The 20,655-nt window shown below is 38.2% G+C and overlaps 1 protein-coding gene across 1 annotated transcript in view; it reads left to right on the forward strand.

The window, feature by feature from the left end:
- LGR5 (leucine rich repeat containing G protein-coupled receptor 5) overlaps positions 1-20,655 on the forward strand; it is a gene marked incomplete at its 3' end in the record, with an annotated part of 90,181 nt that overhangs the window by 39,203 nt on the left and 30,323 nt on the right. The window contains exons 3-4 of the mRNA XM_082014290.1: positions 14,349-14,420; positions 16,025-16,096. Coding sequence (XP_081870416.1) covers positions 14,349-14,420; positions 16,025-16,096 — 144 coding nt within the window. The remainder of the gene's footprint in view (positions 1-14,348; positions 14,421-16,024; positions 16,097-20,655) is intronic.

The raw sequence follows: 20,655 nt of genomic DNA on the forward strand, positions 1-20,655 counted from the left end.
TCCTTTTTTTATAGCAACATTAGCTGCTAACACACCATAAAACCCACATAAGATATGCAAAGTCATGGTGCAGCCCTTCTTGCAAAGACGCGGTCTATTTTAAGTTACGAAATGTGTACACTCCTCTGTAATTTAGGCAGGTATTGCACTGACAGCTTTTGGTGTCCTTGCTAATGCTCATTTGAATTTTGCCACCTGGTCTTTCTGGCTGGCATCTATGAAATAAATTTAAAAACAAAATTTTGGTAATGCTAACTTTGAACAATATCCTATCTGCAAACAGATTTTCCTTTCCTGTCTTAGTTTTATTGCTGGCAGCATTTGTATTTCGAAAGGATTATTTCTTTTAATTTTCTCCCTTCCTTTAGTTACTTCTTTTCTTTGGTTATCATTATCTGTATTTCTGTTGGCGCAACTTTCAAATAAGATACAGACATGGACATAAAAAGGAGAAATATCACACACCAAGTGTTAACGGTATCACGTGTGTATGAAGTGAATCATGCCACACAAACCCTGCTTGTGGATTGTTGCATCATGTTCATGTTTGCTTGTCCAGTCTCCCGTCAACTGTAATAACCCTACTAAAAGCTTCCAACCCAATGATTTCTCTCCAGGCATTAAAGAAAAGAAGAAAAACAAAAGTTTGGGCTTTTCGTGCAAGGAAACTCTAATGCATTAAGACAGTTACCTTCGCTCATTCATATTACGGTCCAAAGTTAGATGACCCAAATAGTGAAACTTGTGTCGCTGCTTGAGAAACTGCTCAGTAGTCTACTTCATCTTCCTGATCAAGACCTTTGAAAGTGTTCTTACCTTATTCTTGTGTTGAGCGTACTTCTTCCACCAGAAATAGTAAACCATTATCCTTATAACCCTCTATTCCAAATTAAGTAATTCCAGTCCTTCATTGCTGGTAGTACCAGAAAAATATTTCTTTATTGTGTTGTGCTTTATATGCAGTCAGCTCCTCCATTCCTTTCACACAAGCCAACCATTTCCATTTCTCATTAATTCTGATGCTGTTTCCTGAAACCCTTCCAGTTTGTACTCACTTTTTAAATAAACATAGAAAACTGATGCCTTTGAAGAGGTGAGGCAACTGATTGCCTCTTCTTAATGCAGATTCAAATCCATTGCGCTGAGAGACTCTTCAGTGTTCAGAGGCATGTAATACAATTCAGTCTAGTATTACGTAGAAGGTATAGACAACGGAAAGGGAACTGGCTATTCGGTTTTGAAGTAGGGGTTAACAGCCATTGTAGTTCCCATCGTCATTTCTGAGCACTGATTGTACATTTGAAAATTATTTTGCCCATCCAGGCATTGCCACATGACTCTTATTCCCAGCTTACCTGGGAATTCTGTGTTTTGTTTATGTGGGTCAGTTAAAGGGGACTATTGCAAAATACAACTCGGTCCATAATGCAGACATTGTAAAAATAAGGTTTTACGAGCTCTTTAGACCAAAGCAATGTTTCCATGAAATTAAAATGCACCTTGGAAATGTCTATCTGCTCTTTGAAATACAACAGCAGGAGCTTAAAATGCATTTTTCAGGGTTTTTTAGTGTTGAAAAGAGTTTTACTAATCTCTTTATTAGAGGGCTGGTTCAAAAATCTGATAAAAGCTAACAACTGATCCACTGAGCTTTAGCTTAGATGTTATGTCCTAGATATGTGGTTTGGCAATACTGTTTTGACTCCAAAGCAAGGATGTATAAACCAGGTCTGTTCAGGCAGTTCTGACGTTCTAGGCTGAATCTGATCCACTCTTCCAGACAAGGTTAGACACCTTTGCAAGCAGCATTCTTGCAGTCCTGATGGTCATGCCTAGTATTTGTCCTTAATCAAAGACTTTGATCACTGAAGTACAACATATTGAAACTATGCTGTATTTTTGAGGTGCATGCTCCTCTAAAAAAGTTTGGAAAACATTGTGGTATTTTGAAAACTGAACTGTTCCAGCTCTTAAAAAGTTAAGTTTTGAGCAACAGCTTTTATTTGTGAAAATGATGGGCCTTTCAGGCTTGATTTTCTCTTAAAGTGCATGTGATGGAACTCCCACCAAGAAAGAAGTATGCTTTGGCTGCTTGATTATCAGCAAGTTGCGCTGCATGAACTTGTACAACACCATTAAGTCAAATTCTTCATTATAAATTCAAAATAACTGCAGATATGTATCAGTATGACTGAGTCCAAGACTCAGTCTCATGTGGAGTATTTCTAGATGTATGTCATTCTACAATATGTGTAGAATGCCCATGTTAATAGAGCAGTAAGTTAGAATAGTGCATAAAAAAAAGTTTTTTTAAAAAGTGTAAAGAACTACCTAGGGTGGGACTTAAGACTTTAAGAGGCAACTCCATCTGAGTGTAGACATACAAGTTTGTGATTACTAACACTTCAGAGCAGTGCCTGAAACTGTTTTATTTTATAAATCAATGCCTCTATGAAGAGTGAGGAAGAAGGCCAATAATAATTTAAAACTATTTGAATCAGACCTAACTACAAACATCTCCAACTAGATATACCTACACACATACGTATGCATATGCATGAATATATGCACACAAACCCACACATGCACATATATAAGGCTTTTATTTTAATTTTAAACACAGGAACATTCCACAGATAAGCAAAACTCAAGTGATTTTTAGTACATTGCTATTTTTCAACAACTTAAAATAGGTGTTTTAGTAAATCAGCAACAAAGGACTGTTTTATTACAGTTATTTCACCTACAGAATAAGACAGTTCCAAGTAGCTTCCATTTCACAAAATCAAGCAGCAAAGCCACCTTAAATTAATTGCAACCTACATACAGGTGCGAGAAAGCTTGCTGACACTCATGTTATTTCTTAAAATAACCTTGAAGGGAATTAAATATATGTACAAAGTTTTTCAGATTGATCATAGTATTATTACAGCAGTTACTCAAGCAGAAATGCCTTTAAAAGTGCATTTTACTGCAATATTGAAGTGCAGCATTACAGATACTATACAAAACAGATGTATTATGCAAATCTCACCATGATTTGCGTGGAAATCCCTTTACATTGCAGAAGTGGTCAAGAGGCCACTATATATATGAAAATGAAGTCCTAAGTTACCAGGCACAATCTATTATCATCCGTTCTTATTTATTGTTTTCCCTTTACTTCTCTCTCTGCTTTTTCTTCCAACAAAGAAAAAGGTTTTCGAAGCTGTTAATGGCAGTGAGGTGTTCTTTTCCCCCACTGACTTTGAGCAGTGGAATTGAGCTCTCCGGTCCTTCACATCTTTGAAAACTGAGAATATTAGCTCCTGGAATCTTATACAGTCTTTATTTTTGTGCTGGTGCAGGCACACTGTGGCTAGCACTGAAAACTGATTCTGTACTTTTTACCATTATGTAAGCTAAAACATGAAAGTGCTGTAGCCATAGTCCAAAACTTTTTGGAGAAAGTGGGGGAATCTTGCAAAAATCTTTGGACAGGATGCTTAAATACTAAAATCTTTCCCAAAGCTTATCTGCGTAGGTTTAAAAACCTCCAAGGCAAAAAAGCAAACATACCTTCAACTGACTTGCATAACAGAAGTAAAAATGGAGAATTCATATAGCGGTCTCAAACTGTCCACACATGCTTCCTTCCGACGTCACTTGAATACTAGTTTTACAGTTCTTGCACAGCAGGTTTTAGTGGAGCTGTTCCTGGTGTAAATTAGCTTGTGCCACCTCCATCAGCTGAAGTTTCAAGAACTTTCACTGCTAAATGGCTTAGCATCCCATAGGTAATTTCAGAGATGTGCACAATCCAACACATAAGTTGTGAATTCGATTTCTTCACATAAATTGTGAATTTGGTTTCTTCGCTTCATACATGCATACATGTAGAGGCAATCTGTTCAGACTATGTCACTGTGTTCGGTACGTGGTGTCTGTCAGTGAGAGGTACCTGTCACCAGCCAGGCAAGTGGCCTATGGCACATTGTACATTCCGTTGCTGTAAGACAGACTTTGTTGATAACTCAGGGCCGTGGCTTCCCGGCTTTGCTTTAATTACATCCAGGGAGGCACTCAAAGTCCTGACAGAGGGAAAGTGCACCGGTCATCTTGAAATTAACCATATGTTGGTAAAAACAGCCAGAAGATGTTTAACTAGTTAACCAGTTGGAAGCAATTACGGTAGTTTTCTCCCCTAGTTTTTGTATACACAGTTAAGTTTGATTTACTAGAAAAGAACAAACCCAGATGCAGAAGATTCCCACTGTACAAGATTAGAACTTGTAACCTTTACATTCACAAAACAAGGGCCCTGGTGTTCTGGAGTTGTCACTCCCTTTGTTGCTGTCCCTTTGATGCCACCAAAGCGAGTAACAACAAAGAACTCTCCCATGTGGATGTGTCAGCCTGGCACCCTCCGAACTGCCCTTTTCGCTGTCTTATCAAGAATGACAAGATGAAGAACAAAAAAAAAAGAGAAACAACAGAGCAAATGCCTTACCAAATTAGAGCTGCTTGCATTGCTTGTTGAATAGCTTGTGCTGACCGACAATTATTCTGGAAATGTTAGTGCAAATTGCACAGAGCAGCCTTGACACTGGAACTGCTGTGCATCTGTGGTGTAAGGGGGCAGAAGGGGAGAAGATGGGGAGAAGATGTGGAGAAGATGGGGGAAGGAAGAAGATAAAAGAGAAGTGAAAATCGTAAGATATTCATGCAAGTGGAAACAACAAATGTTCTAGGTTGATATCCAAGAAACTTTTTCGGTGCTGCTGCGTTGCTCTTACTGAGCACATGCTGAAGTTTATTTTTGGCTTGTACCTTGTAAATGCTTTCTGGAACTTGTCATTTATTATCCAGCAATATTCATTAGGAACTGGTTTAGAACATCAAAAAAAGTCATAGGAAGAGCTTTTTGTGTTATGCGATCAATACAGATAGTGAAATTATACTTAATTAAACTACGGTGAAATGACTCTTTATTAAACGTGCTATATATCTGTAGATCCTGAGGCAGGATTTTAATTTAAGTCTTACACATTCTGTGTGTACTGCAGTAGCAAGTAGGTTGAAATAGTATCTTTTTTTGTCAGTGGAAGTTCAGCCTGTTTGTAGACTGCTTGATTTCAGTGTAGTGAATACTTCTGACACTTACGCTCTTCAATTTTCCACTTGCTTAGGCTAATGGGTAATGAATTCAGCTAATGTCACATTTATATCTAATAGTTTCACCAGAACAGTAAAACCAGCTTCTTCTCTCTAAGTCATTTTTTTGGATTTCCAAACAGGAATAGCAGTAATTTCTCCGATTATTCTTTGGTGTTGCTTCATTGTACCATTCAGAGAACAGTAGTAACCTCAAAACTTGCATCTACACAATATGTGTCCTTTGCCTATCACACAGGAATGACAAACAGCTAACACATTTTTCATTATCGATAGTTTGATCATGGTATGTCATACGGCAGTACACTTCAGCCAATTCTCGTTATTAATGATTATTATTACTGGTTCCTACCCTTTCTGCTGATACTGGCACTACTGGGATAAAACCAGAACCAGCTTCATCAGAAGTGTAGATGACACTTCAAAGACCCAGCCTAGGAAATGTAATGTATACGACCCACCACTTACTGCTCCACCGTGCTGTAATGTTTAAACACAGAGAGAGGAATTTTAACAAATTTAAGATTGTTCCGGGAGTGGTGGTTTGGTGAAAGCATTCTTTAAACACGGAAGTGATTCTCTTATTGGTGGCATCCTTGGGATCCGCTGCTGGGAATCGTCGTGGGATTTCCTGGCTGATGTCAGAGTACCTCCCGGCGGCTATCCTTGCTGCAGTCGGAAGGCAGGGACCTGGCCGCCTGCGTCGCAGAAGGACGCTGCCTTCTGCAGCGCTGAGAGCAAAACCGCTTGTTCTTGGTGCTGGCCATGGACAGCTTCACGAAAGGAGGGATCAGTTGTCTTTAGCAGTTATTGGATCACACACATGCCAGGTGCAGAAAAAGTCTCTGCCTTTTATAAGTGGAGAAAGAAATAGTACATTTTAGGCGATATCCTTAACTGACAAAAATCTGTGATCTGTTTTATCAAAGCCGGCTCAAGATCAAATACACACTGATTTCGTTCCAACTGCTTGATGTCAGTTGGAGTTATTCCAGTTTACACCCTATGAGAATTTGGCACATGCATTTTAAAAGGCAATTAGGCCCTAAAGCAAGAGCAGACTGTGTTATACCTGAATTTCCAACTAAATTGTAAGTATCAATAAATATAATATACAGCACAATTATGACTTGCACGCTCCCCTCCCCTTTTTTAAAGAAAGGAGACTATCTTTACATTTTCTTCTTTGATCTCTCTGAACATCAGATATTTTAATACATCTTTTGACCTATATTTCTCTTCATATTACTATAATGATTGCAGTTTTAATTAACATGACAGATTGAAATATAAAGAGATAATTAAAATACAGAGTAATATTTAAATTCCTAGTCTAACAAAGTAATTCCTTAAAAACACTTTCAAATATATCATCCATTAATTAACTAATAATTAGTACTGTAATTAATCACCCATTCATTCATACATTTTTATTGCATTGGCCCAAGAATAATCACTAATAAATATTGAATTAAACTCTTACCTCAAAATTTTAGTTGACTTAGTGTAAGTGCTTGATGAGTATCCATATTGTCAAAGGTTTTTTGGTGTAAGAGGCAAGAACATTTCATGTTACCTATTTATAGATGTATACATAAGCTGAAGAGAGTTATAGTTATAGAAATATATAAATTATATATTGGCTTTATATTTATATAATTGGACTAAATATATGTGTAGTTGCATGCTTGCGTATCTTTGATTAAGTTTGATAGGAAACAAAATTGCATCAAAAGATTCAAGATCGGTAATTCTTCCTTGAACAGAGGCAATTTTTTATATCCAGAACAAGTTGGTTTAGAAAAATATTTGGAAATTTATGTTTTCCTGCTATACTTCCATGTTGTTCCTCCACAAATACATAGCCATTTCCTTTATTAGAAATGGAGATAATACTTTCAGGATTGGTACTAGTGCTATTGGTACAGCTCCTCAGAGAAGAGGTAAATGACTGGCAAACATGATACTGATGCAAATGAGAGTCCTATTTTTACTTGTGTCAGCACAAATTTTTCCAGAGGCATCAATGAGACTAAGGTTTCACCACGGAACTTTATCAGTTATTCAGAACAATTATGGCAGTTGGAGAGGCGGATCAGGCTTTTAGAAAGAAGTTTCAAATTACAAAAGAGAATTTCTTATCTGCACCCAAGGTATAAAAAACACACAGTGCACCATTACGTGAGTTTTAATGGAATTTTCTACATGGCATACTAGTGTTTTAGCACCAAAGTCAGGAAGGTTAGTACCACGTAGCAGCAAAACTGGCCCCACTGTTGGGATTTTTCACTGTCGGGATTTTTCACTGTCTCAGGCCTTCTGTAGTTTCAATTTCTATTCACAAAAGCAAAGGTATTTTTCACCCGTCTGTAGGTTCTCCTGTATAATTCCTTTTCAGTTTTCTGTCTGGAGAGTTTGTTAATTGTATAATGTAGCAAATGAGGAATGAAACTTCTGTTTTCCAAGAAAACAGACAAATATAAAACTGAATTGTCACATTACTGATGTTAACCTACTCATCTTTAAATATGCATATATATATATAACGAAATTCATGATAGCATTCTCTTAGCATGTGCTCTCATTCCTTAAATAAAATCAGCAAACCATTTAGTGAACATAAGTAAAATGCAGAGTGAAAGGGACATCAAGGCAAGATAGTAGTTCACGGCATTATTTTTGTAGCAATCCCTCAGTTGAAGGATGATTTCAGATTGCACTCAATTACATTCTGTATAGGATATTGCAGTACATGTGAACTGATTAAATATAATGCAACACAAGTGATGCAATGATATAAAACCTAATCTGTATTAAAGGGCATGCACTGGCACTAGTCTAGGAACATTGAGTCAGTCTGGTATTGCTATTACAGTTTACCGGCAGAGTAATGAGTCTCCAATCTGTTTATCATAAATTTGAGTCTAATGAGGTTCTACTTAACTGTATCTGTTCTGAAATAGAATTTCAACAGATTTCACTGGATTTTCACTTCTTAATAGTGGAGCTTGACTCTTTTACACTGCTTATTCCTGTGATCTGTTGAGCCACGGTAAGATCCAGAGCACCGTCTATTCTCCTACGTTTCAGCGCTTTGCAAGATTTGATCAGTAACTTGTTCCAGAAAATTCCATTGTGCTAATCCTGTTAGAACACAGCATGAATATTAATTGATGTAAAGGTATGCTTTTTCCCAAGGAGACTATTATCTTCCTTTCATGTCCTTCCTATAGGTTTGATGCTACTAGGTTTTGAAATACACTTTACAGGTGCGTGTTCAGCATTTGCTGGACTAAATCTTACTTAAGGAAAGAAGAAAAGCAGCCACTACCCATATCGTACTGTCACTGTCTGCTGCAGACAATGAGGATTAGATTTGCCACAGCTGCTTTCCACAGTTAGTGGAGAGGTGCTTTCTTTATTAAATGTCACACTTCGTTGTCTGTAGAGAGAAGGCTTTTTAGTGTTTCAAGTCCCATCCCAGTAGGTAATGAGGAGACACTTGGTACTAGGCAAGGCTTGTCCTGATGCAGAAAACATCCAAGCACAAAGCAGTTTTGAGCTGGCAAAGAAAAATTATTGTACTAGAAATGTAAAGGAAATAAATAGTTGACTGTGCTCAGTCACAACTTCATATTTATTTGCTTCTTTCTGAGGAGCGAAGTTTTTCTTTTCAGACACAAGCAACAATTGAAGGAGAAAAAAAAAGCTGCTGAGAATTTTCAGAGCTTTCTGTGAGCGTCTCATTAGTTGTGTTATCTTTGGGAATGTTCTCCTGACTTGGTGACCACCATTTCTCAGAACTATGACACTGCAGGAGAAGCCGGAATAGACCAAAGGGGTAAACAGATGGGGAACACTCAAAGGAGAGCCCAGACACACCTTCTCTTAGATCCCACCATAGGCCAGCTATTCCAACAGTGAGCAGAGATTGCCAGCTGGGCTGAACTGCGTTGAAAGATATTTTATAAATTGCTGCCATTTTAGAAGCAGGAAACATGCTTTTCTCTCAGCTCATTTATTTTAAATCTTTTAGAAAGAAACATACAGTAGCATAAAAACTTAGCCTATGCTTAAGTCAAAAGTGTCCTGGTGTCTTGACTCCAAGTATGTGGTAACCTCCATTAATTTGCAAGATTATATGAAGCAGCATAAGTAAAATCTAGTTCTAAAATAATATAGCTCTATATAGCAACATAGTAATGCTGTGTACTTTTGATTACTTTTTCATTAAAGAGATGTGATACATTTCAGCCTGAATGTACGTAATGACATATTTCTAAAATAATGTCAGAACTGCTGGAAATAAAATAAATAACTTTTAAAAATTGAAATTTGAAGTTGTTCAAAGAATACAAGCCAGCCATTTGGTTATGTAAGCACTATAAACAATCTAGTTCATTCCTGCTCTCAGAAATCATTAACTAAATGTTGAACTATAGAGACAGATAGTATGTCCATCCTCAACTGTTCAGGGAAAGCGGTATTTACCCATCCAGACTAAAATCACTACCCAAAGTCCATCCAAAGTTCAGTAAAATACTGGGCAGCTTCCCTCAAATAATTTAGGGTAATGGAAAACAAAATCCCTGAAGTGGAGAAGAGTAAACCCTTAGAGATACTTGATAGGTACCGTAGTGTCAACAAGGGGATTAATTTTCCCCTATGCCAAGACTGAGAATAGAAACACAGTAATAGCAGGAAAAACCTGCAAGGAAGGCATTAAGAATGGTCAGGAACAAATACGCCAAACTTAGTGAGCTTTGCATCATGCCTTAAAGAACTGGTGTGCTAACGTTCATCCCGGAATATTGAAAGAATTACACAATGATCCCAATGAATTGTTTTTGCTGATTTTTACCAAATACTGAGGGTTCCAAAGGGCTGGGAAGATGCTACTGTTGTGCCAGTGTTCAGAAGTGGTCTCATGGAGCGTCTGGGGGATAGGTGGTTTGCCTGAAGTTGGTTCCACAGAAAATCATGAAAAGGCTGTCACGAGAAAGAATTTAATGACTGAAGATATCCTATAAGACAATATTAATTACTGCCTTCAAAATTAGTGAGAGCTCTTTCCAAACTGAAAAATATTCAAAGCAGAACTTAAGAATGACCTGAGGTTTGAAAAACTCATAAGGAGTGAATGCAGCAGCTGTGTCTACCAAAAAGAAGATTAACATGTGGTTTCATCTGTCTAAAGTGTTTGTACAAGACATATTTAATAATTGTGAAGTTGTGATCTAAAAGGAAAAGAAGCAGAATATAAAACAAGGGATAGAATCTGAAACAAAACCAAAAAAAAGGAGAGAGGAAAATACTACATCTCAGTTTAACAGCGCAGGTCATTATCACTCAGAACAGGAACATGGCTCATTATCCCTCGCTTACAACTGTCTCTCAGCTTTGGATATTCCTCTGAAAGATGTTGGAGTTGGGGCCGTGCGGAGGGGTCAGGCTCTTAGGGTGGAATATAGCGGGTGGCGAGATGATCCAAATGGACCTTACAGTCAGAATGACAACAGTTTACTCTGAAAAAATCATCTCCTGAAGACAGTTTGACGGAAAACCTGGCCATAAAAGGGAACAGGGAAAAAAGTTACAAGGAAAAATTTTAGCCATCAGAGACTAGCTGGAGTACAGCCAAATGCAGTACAGTCTGGTTAAAACCATCCTGAACGTCAGTGAGACGTGCAGCATGTACATGCACCGGTGTGTCTCTGTGCTTAGGTATTTCTTTCTAAAGTTATTAGATACACATTACAGGTACCATACAAATGTCTTTAAAGTTATGACAGTCCATTTTCAAAAAATGCCAAACATTAAGCTTACGATAGAAAGCCATGATGATGCTCTGAAGCTGGGAAAAGTGAGTATTACACATTGAAACAAAAATTTAAATCTGCATAATGTCCCAATTAAATTGCTGCAGTCCTGCATTTGGAGCAGGGAGGGGCATGCTTGGTAATTGCCAGAGTCCTTCTCCAGGACCTCTTAAACAGGTCTGGTTTTCTCAGCTGGCACGTTTTACGAAGAGTATTCCAATTCAAACAGACAGTATGAACATGTAGTGTGTTTGGCAGTTTGCACTGCAACAATTATGAAAATTGCTGCAACACAGCCACTCTTAAGAAGGGTTGGTGGCCTGACAGAGCACCAGCTTGAGTCTTTAAACACATGGGTTTACTCTTCTGCTCTTTATCAAGCTTTCCATATGACATTCAAAGCAGCAAATTATAGTTGTAAGTGAAAACCTCAATATCTGTACCTTCTTTTTTTCCAGTGAAGTTTTGCGGACTCCTCATTTTCTGAGGTCATGACATGTCCAGTCATGTCATTAAAATAACAGAGCAAAAGGGTGTTGTGGGGGTGAAGCAATCTTCAGTCTTTCCAAAAAATCATATCATAAACTGAGATCAGCATTAGATAGGTCCCGAGCCTCTACCAGTCAGTGATCCACAAATGGCATTTACTTTTGGGGACCCAGTCTGGTGTGCCTAGCCTAGCACACAGCAGCTTGATCCAGCAAAAACCAAAGTGTCATCACCATTTTTGTTCAGAATGAAAGCTGAAGCTGGAGAAGCCCTTCACACACACACACAAGAAAAATAAGCTCAGCCTGGGAGTGCCTCACCTTGGAGCACAAGTGAGCCGGGCTTGGTTCAATCATCTGTCTGCAGGAACTCAGGTGCATGTGCGCAATTCTCAGATGTCTGAACATCAGACTCCAGTGTACTCCAAAGTGAGACAAGTTTGGCAGCTCTGTGTGAAGCTCTGCAGAGCACAATTAAATTCATTGAGTGGAGAGAGGAATAGCCACTTGCTCAGAGTTACAGGTCACATCGCTCAGCAGGTGTGTGTGTACAGGGAAGAGCCTTTTCCACAAATTGAAAATGCCTGAGAAGTCTCTGGAGCTGGGATCTAGAATCCTGTTTTCTTTCTTTATAGCCCAATTTTTATTTTTATTTTCTGTATGAAAGAGATGTCTAAAGAGAAGGCATGCTCAGGACCCTGTAGTTAGCTTGGGGCAACTAAACTCCAAGGAAGACAACATTTAAGGGCCAGTCAGTGCTGGGTCTTTGGAACTGCATTCATAAGCACCTGGCCTTTTCCATGAACAGTATTGGCAACTCTGGTGCCTACTTCAGTGCTGTAGGTTCCTTTCTGGCAGCTTGGTACCTAGGGCATTTTCTGGATCTAGTCCTGTGGTCTTTCCTGAGGGGCCAGAGGACAAATCAAATGTCAGCTTTGTTATCAAAGCATGGAATTATAGAATGGTTTGGGTTGGAAGGGACCTTAAAGATCATCTAGCTCCAACTACCCTGCCATGGGCAGGGACACCTTCCACTAGACCAGGTTGCTCAAAGCCCCATCCAACCTGGCCTTGAACAATTCCAGGGATGGGGTATCCACAACTTCTCTGGGCAACCTGTTCCAGTGCCTTACCACCCTCATAGTGAAGAATTTCTTCCTTATATCTAACATAAACTTACCCTTTTTCAGTTTAAAGGCATTACCCCTTGTCCTATCATTATATGCCCTTGTAAAAAGTCCCTCTCCAGCTTTCTTGTAGGCCCCACTCAGGTACTAGAAGGCTGCTAGAAGGTCCCCTTGAAGCCTCCTCTTGTCCAGGCTGAACAACCCGAACTCTCTCAGCCTGTCTTCATAGGAGAGATGCTCTGATCATCTTCGTGGTCCTCCTCTGGACTCGTTCCAACAGGTCCATGTCCTTATGTTGGCGGCCCCAGAGCTGGACACAGTACTCTATGTAGGACCTTACGACAGTGGAGTAGAGGGGCAGAATCGCCTCCCTGGACCTGCTGGTCACACTTCTTTTGATGCAGCCCAGGATACGGTTGGCTTTCTGGGCTGCAGGAGCAAATTGACAGGTCATGTTGAGCTTCTGATCAACCAACACCCCCAAGTCCTTCTCCTTAGGGCTGCTCTCAATCCATTTTCCACCCAGCCTGTATTTGCGCTTGGAATTGCCCCGACCTGTGTGCAGGACCTTGCAATTGCCCTTGTTGAACTTCATGAGGTTCACATGGGCCCACTTCTCAAGCCTGTCAAGGTCCCTCTGAATGGCATCCCTTCCTTCCCTCAGCCATGTCGACTGCACCACTCAGCTTGGTGTCATCAGCAGACTTGCTGGGGGTGCACTCAGTCACTCAAATCAGCTGGTCTGTGGTACTTGTCTGCAATTTTGGTGTGCAGTATCTTAGCTGATGGGAAATACCAATTGCATTTGGCTTAACTTGGTCTGCAAGTAGAAGACGGTTACGTCATATCAATCTGCCTTTGTTGCCAGCTAAGAACAGACACTATGGCTCTACTGGCACAGAGTAACTTGACTGGGAAACTGACCCTTACCAGTCAGTTTTCCTGCTTGGGTACAGGTATCATAGCACATTCATGCTAAACTGAGATGTCGGGAGGCTAAATGCAAGATGCTCTGGAATTGCACTGATGGGGAACATGGAAATGCCATTATTTCACATCAAATACATGATCTCTTTCCTAGGCACAAACCTTACAGAATGCATTCTTTTTTTTTGTCAGAGTGGCACGCTTTACAGAGGTATTTGATGTACTTAGCTAGGTCTAAAATACTTTCAGGCGTTCTGAGAAGGAAGTTGCAATAGAATTAGGGGAAAAAGCCCTACAAATTTTAGCAAATACACTTTATGCCAACCTATTACACATCTGCTCACAGGGAAAACTATGATTCCACCAGTACTGTGGTCATTACTGTGCAGATATATTTTTATATTAGTGCAAATGAGTTAAATGTGCACAGGCACCATACATGCACAATTCCAAAAGTGCGTGCCTGTAAATCCAATGATTCTAATTCTTGTCAGTATATCTGTATTTTAGTTGCTGAGATTGCTGTAATCCTTAAAAAGAATAATATGAAAAATTAGGTGTGCATTCTAAACGATAAGCTTGATTTGCAATGAAATTGCATTTTTGTCTCTGCAGTCCAACTGTCAGTAAATCAACTGTACAGTTAAGGGCTTCTTTTTTTTTTTTTTTTTTGCTTTTAAAAGTGTATTAATGACAAAACAAGGCTCTTAAACTACTGCCTCTGGCATTAGTCGCTCAAACATAGCTGTATTGCACTTTTTAACAACCAAATTAATTCCACATGAAGAGAAGAAGTATTCACTCTCTTTCTTTTCCTTTTTCAAACTTTGCAGACGTCTTGCAGGAAATGGCTTGACATACATTCCTAAGGGAGCATTTGCTGGCCTTTTCAGTCTTAAAGTGCTGTAAGTAAACTGTGTGTTGTTTGATATATTTCTGATTTCCTAAATGCTCCAGGGAACTAATTAACCAGTGAAGTTTTGATCAAGTAAATTACATATTTTGATCAGCTCATTTTGAACAATTCAACTGAAGTGAAGATACAGATGAACATCATTAAATCTTTGTTTTTTCATATAGAAAATATCCTAAACACAAAGGTTGGGAAACATTAATGGCATTCTAAAACCAACTTGCTCATCAAGTAGATGTCTCTGTAAAATATCAAAGGTAAAAATTGGTTTAGTTAATAGTTTCTTTAATGGTCTCAAAAGTTCTGATTTCAAGTCTAAAACTCTTAGTAGACTTTTCATGATGACACAAAACTGGGGTAAATTGCCTTTTCCTTTTCTTGAGAGCCGGGGGGAAAAACCATTATTGTAGAACTCGATGTAATTTAAAATGCGGTTCATATTTCGTATCTTTTTCTTTGTGATGTAATTACTATAAGATAAATTATTAAAAAGATGACAAAACCCTGTATTATTTGGAGTAATAAGACAGTACATGTAATTGCTAAAATTATTAGCAGGCCACATCTCACAATATTTATACTAGCGGGGATCTTTGCCTATGTAAAGTTCACAGAAACTGTATTATTAGCAAGAACGCCAGCCTCCTAGGCAGCACCAAGCCGAGCCAGATGCCACTGTAAGAGTATACAAAGCTCTACTGAAAAATACGTAAATGGGAAAGAAGTATGAAGAGTTTCCCACTCCATCTACTCTTAAGTTGGCCAGCTGTAGCTCTTGTTGGCCTAAGGAGATTTAGGCCTGCCAAAAATTATTTCGTTTACAATGTCCCGTCGAGTACGCGTGATTTTGAAGGCAGCATGTACTACTTCAGTTTTACCCACATAGAATCCTTTTATATATGTAGGAGTTGGTCCAAACAAGGATATTAGGCTGTATTCAAAGGGAGGAAAAGATTCTTTTGGAATGAAAAGTGATTTTTCAATCTTTGCAAGCTAAATGATGTGGTATTTTAGAAAAGGGATTTGACAGGTCATTGCTAGCAACCTTCCATTTGAGAAAATTTATTTCATTGGGGAAAATTCAGCAGGTTTTACAAAGATAAAATTTTATTCAAACTAAATCATAAACTCCTCATACAGTTAAAAGTTCCATTTGCCATAGTAACATTTTCCTAAGGATTTCAAGAGTCAATCCTTCACAGCTTTATCAGAATAAGAAACTGAAGCACTTCAGAAGGAAAATAAAATCAGTACATGAGGATGACCATTTCAGAATGACTGGAGGCAATTAGGAGCTAAAGCCTTATTGAAAGCAAATTTGATTTATTCTTTTAACTTCCCTAGCTGCTTTGAAAATGCTGCTCAAAGCTGATGTGTAGCTGTTAACAAAGCTAATCTGCTACAGGTATTTGTTTGCTTTGAAGAGAACTGGCATTTGACAAGGGCAGAGGAACAGAGTATTTGTAGCTTTCCTTTGTTTGTAATCTTGAAGTAGAACCAGTACAAAGCAGGTAAGCTTGTAATAAAATTAAAAATAAATAGAAATAAATTATCTTTATTGTGCTGATTCTGGTTTTTGTGCTACTCAAAATGTAGGATGCTGCAGAATAACCAGCTACGCCAGGTTCCTACTGAAGCGCTCCAGAACTTGCGCAGCCTGCAGTCTCTGTGAGTATACTTGATAAACCAACTTGTAACCTTGCATGAACAGTAATATATGATTACCTATTAATTACCTGTTAATATCACTTAATAATGTGCTGAATTAACTTTTTCTTTTAACTTTCTTTGAGCTGCTTTTCAAGAGAATTGTACTCTCAATTAAACATCAAAAGTGACTGTTTTCATTCCAGTAATTTCATGACACCAGCAGCTTCTTTGCAGTGTTATGAACTAGTTCACCGTCTGAGAAGACACTCCTTGCCATGCAATGCTTTCTGTCTCTCAAGAAGAATACGGTCCCTTGAGCACTGGTCTTTCCCATGGTTTCGTGTTAAGGTTCTTTACAGGGGAAAAGAAAGAATCCCAAATTACTCCCTGGTTGTTTTTTGTTTTTTTTTTTTTCATTTGGTGTAATTTTTTTCTTTTTAAGCAGTATGGAAAACACTATTAACTCATGAAACAAAGTGTACTAGAGGATGCTTAATTATATTCTGTGCTTCAGGCAGGTCTCCGTTTTTATAGTTTTTGACCGTGCCATGCTGACTCAGTCCACGAGCTTCAGTTTTAACAGAACCCATGCCAGAACTGGTAGACCAGGAGTGAGGATAGTCTGCTTCGTGGTATGAATGAAATTATTTTGATGTGCTACTGCCCTATAACATAAGGATGGTTGTACCAGGCCATGCTAAAAGCTGACCTAGCCCAGTATCCAGTCTTCAACAGCAGATGTCAAAGGAAAACTAGAAGGTCAGGCAACGAATATAATAGTATTCCTTTGGTAAACTGTCACAGCTGTCGGAGGTTTGCACTCAGGGACTCACTGAGCCTGTTGTGGCTTTTTTGAACTTAGTAGCTCTTAAAGAATTTTTTTCTATGAGCTTGTACAATTGCTTTTTGAGCCAGTATAACACTCATGATTTTTTGTGGCAGCATATCTGCTGATCAACTAGTCCTGTGTAGCATGGAGTACCTCCTGTTATTTACCTGGAACTTGCCACCACATTTGATGTCCCTTAAGTGCAGCATCAGGAGAAAGTGGAAACGGCAGTTCCTTACTGATGTATGCCAGATTTTATAGACCTCTGTTTTATCTCCATTAGTCATGTTTTTCAGACGTAGGCTGTTAGGATTGTTTCTCATGTGGGAGCTATTCCCTTCCTCTGATCATCCTTGTCATTCTTACTGAACTTTTTTTCAGTTCTCATTGATTTGAGAGGAGTCAAGGAGGGATCAGACCTGCACAGCACATTTAAAGAGTTTGCAGAACATGGATTTATAGAGGGGAATTACGGATCCTTTTTTGTTTGCTTTCCTACTAACTCCCCAAACTTTGTTTTGCTTATTTTTTTAACCTTTACTGAACACTGAGCTGTTATTTTCATACTTATTACAACTGCGGGACCTCTTTCTAGCATGTCGGTAGCTAGTTAAGAGTTTGTGATGTAAAGTTTGAGTTGCCTTTTCCGTAAGTGCCTCACCTGACACCTATCAATACTGAAATTCATCTGCCATGTTCAGTCAACTGAGTATCATGAGTTCCTTCTGCTGCACTTTGCAACCACAAGGCCACTCTTGCTGTCTCAATGCAGGTTGCAGGAAATAGAGTATGTTTCTGAATTATCCACAGAATTCCATTGTCACCTGATGAAAAAAAATACTACGTGTTCTAAAGTATCTAATGATTTTGAATGTGCATCATAAAATATCTAGATGATTGACGATACGCAGGCAGGTTCTTTGGACAGAGCTCTTCTCTGTGCTTTAGTTGACCACCTTATATTTTCGCAGAATTACTTTGAAATAAAATTATTTTCCTGAAAAGTTCCAAGATCCAAATGTGGAAGTCAATCTGGAAGTTCAAATAACTGTCACGAAAAATGTTGCGACACTGTGCGTTGATTACCAATGTCACTGGTAAAAGTCTTAACGATGACAAGGTTAGAGCGAGCATCAGTCCAGTCTGGTTAGAGTTAGGATGTATTGATTGAGAAACGTACCGTCTTGAACATGCTCTTCTTTTTTGTATATAAAGAAGTTCCACCAGGAGGTTAACATATTTTGCATACATTCAGTTCAGCCAAAATCTGAAGAACAGAATTAATGAAATTAATTGATTTTCAGCAAAATTATGTCATCTGTGTATAACTTACCACTACACAGACACACATTATACTGTATTAGCTCCCAGGTTCTTATGTCCCTCTTGAACAACATTTACCTCCGTAATATACAAAGCATTCGTTAAGGTTTTTAAAGGTGAAACAGCCCTAAGAATTAATTATCTTATAATTGTTATTTGGTCAGTGCCTTTTTTCTTTATTGACCAGACACAGACTGAAATATCTCAGCCATATACTTTTGAGGTTACAGTTCTTTCCTTTGATCTTTGAAAAAGTCATGAGAAAGTGCTGGTCTAGTGACTATATTAGATTTTCTTTCTGCTAAACAAACAAAAAAAATCTTGCTGAGATCACATCACTCCATACACTTTCTGGACCAAAACACGATAAGCCAAGCAAACAAGTGTTCCTTTGTTGCTCTGAAAGAGACTTGAATTTTCAGCACAGTTTCTAAACAAAATGACAGTCTCACTCAGGCTTTGTTGCAAATATTTTTTTCTTTGGGGGAAGAAGTTGAAGAAGTAAACCAAACATAGTTTGTGCAGTCTATATAAAGGACCAATGTTTTGTGACAGAATTAAAACAGAGGGAGAATAGGAGTGGTCAGTGGAAACCTTGGACAGCTGTGTAGCAGACCCAAGAGGGAATGATACAGGTTTGTACAGAAAAGGTACTATCACCTGAAAGACGATCACCAGCAAGAGAGACCTCTTTGAGGAAAAGAAAACTATTATTCTTTTGTTTGCTTAAATGGCGTTGTGCCTGTCAGATAAAGGTGTGCACAGATTCAATTTCTTGTTTCATGCAGTCTAGGAATTTTCTGTTCACAAGATGGTTCTTGCATTGGTTTCTGATTTACAATGGGAATTATGTCTTGAAACCTTTGAATTAGCAGGAGTCTTTTCAAGAGTGTAATTAAGAGGTTAAAAGCCTTCACAAAGGCAATTCCTATAAGATAGCAACTTCTTGTATTTATTATGTTTAACTATGTAGGAGGCATGATTTCTGGAAGCCTCATTAACCCTTTGCTTTAGGTTAGTATAGATGCAAAAAACTGAAAACGAGTGACAGAATTCAAATCTCTGCCTTTTGTGGTTTTACTCAAGAAAGGCAGTCATGTAGAGGGGCAAGCCATACTAACTGCCTTGCTACTTTAATCAGTGTGAAGAGGCTTATGTTAAAGTCATTTTATATAAGTATACATATATAAGTGTGTGTGTGTACATGCACAATATATGGATATATATATGCAGACACAAGTTTTCCATGTTCACTCGTAATGGAAATTCACAAATTTTTGCACAAAATGGTATTTCTGGATGATATGCTCCCCTTATTATCTAGTTCTAGGCTCAAAAATTACAGTATAGGTATCAATATTGATAGATACATTAATTGATGTTGTGGCCTGTGGCACACAGAACAAAAACTGACATATTGCAGGAACAAGCAACAATTTCTTCCACTTTCTTGTCCAAGCTGTAATAACTGCTGGCATGCAGAATGGCATGACAAATTTGAGTGATAAATATTCATAAATTTCTTAAGGCTTGACCTACATCTAGAATAGATCAATCTTCTGTAGAGAGCAGACATTATTCAATAAATAAATTTTGTATTACTAGCAACTGATAAGTTGCAGAACTGCGTATGTGAATGTTGCTAAAGGAGGAGAACGTAATTGGTGTTGCTGATGGAAAAGCAAATCTTCTGCTGTTCTTTTATTGGGACTATTGTAATACAAACCTTTGCAGTGAATACTACACATGAAACTTCACGCCCTGTTTATATTCTTGTTTAGCCATCATTGTTAATGAGAAGCTTTTACTGCTGCGTTGTCAGACACAGAAATAGTCAAAATCAAGAACAGATCAGGTGCTATCTCACTGCCCATACCAAACTAGTCATGAAGGACATTTAAAAGCAAGCATTATTTAGTGTATCACTTGCTTTCATTCCTGTAAAATTTAAGAGGACTTTTGCTTTAATAGTAGAAAATATGGCAGAATACAACATAGCCCGTCTTCCAAAAGCGCTGGAAACAGTTGATAGAGGGAAAATATAAACCGTCTTTTCTCTCTTCGCAACCTGCAAAGTTGGAATTTATTGAAGCAGATCAATTTGACTTTACAAGTAAAGAAGATAAGGAAATAGTACCAATGCAATTTGTTTAAAATTTCCTAACAGAATTTGTAAATCACTTAAATTTTATTTTTAAGATATTTCAGTATTTGTGGAGCACGTGGTGATGACACCAAGTTTTACATAAAAGATTATCTAGAAATCATCTCAGATGTTCTTAATAATTGCCTGACGGGAACAGGTCTGTAAATGGGTTTTTCATCTTCTCCCTACTCCTCAAAATATTTGACATTTCAAGAGAAGTTTCCATTCTTAATCCGAACAAAGGGTTGAAGACTTTTGAGGGCACAGAGTTCTGAAACA

The sequence above is a fragment of the Phaethon aethereus genome, assembly GCF_964289735.1.
Source record: "Phaethon aethereus genome assembly, chromosome: 1".
NCBI lineage: Eukaryota > Metazoa > Chordata > Aves > Phaethontiformes > Phaethontidae > Phaethon > Phaethon aethereus.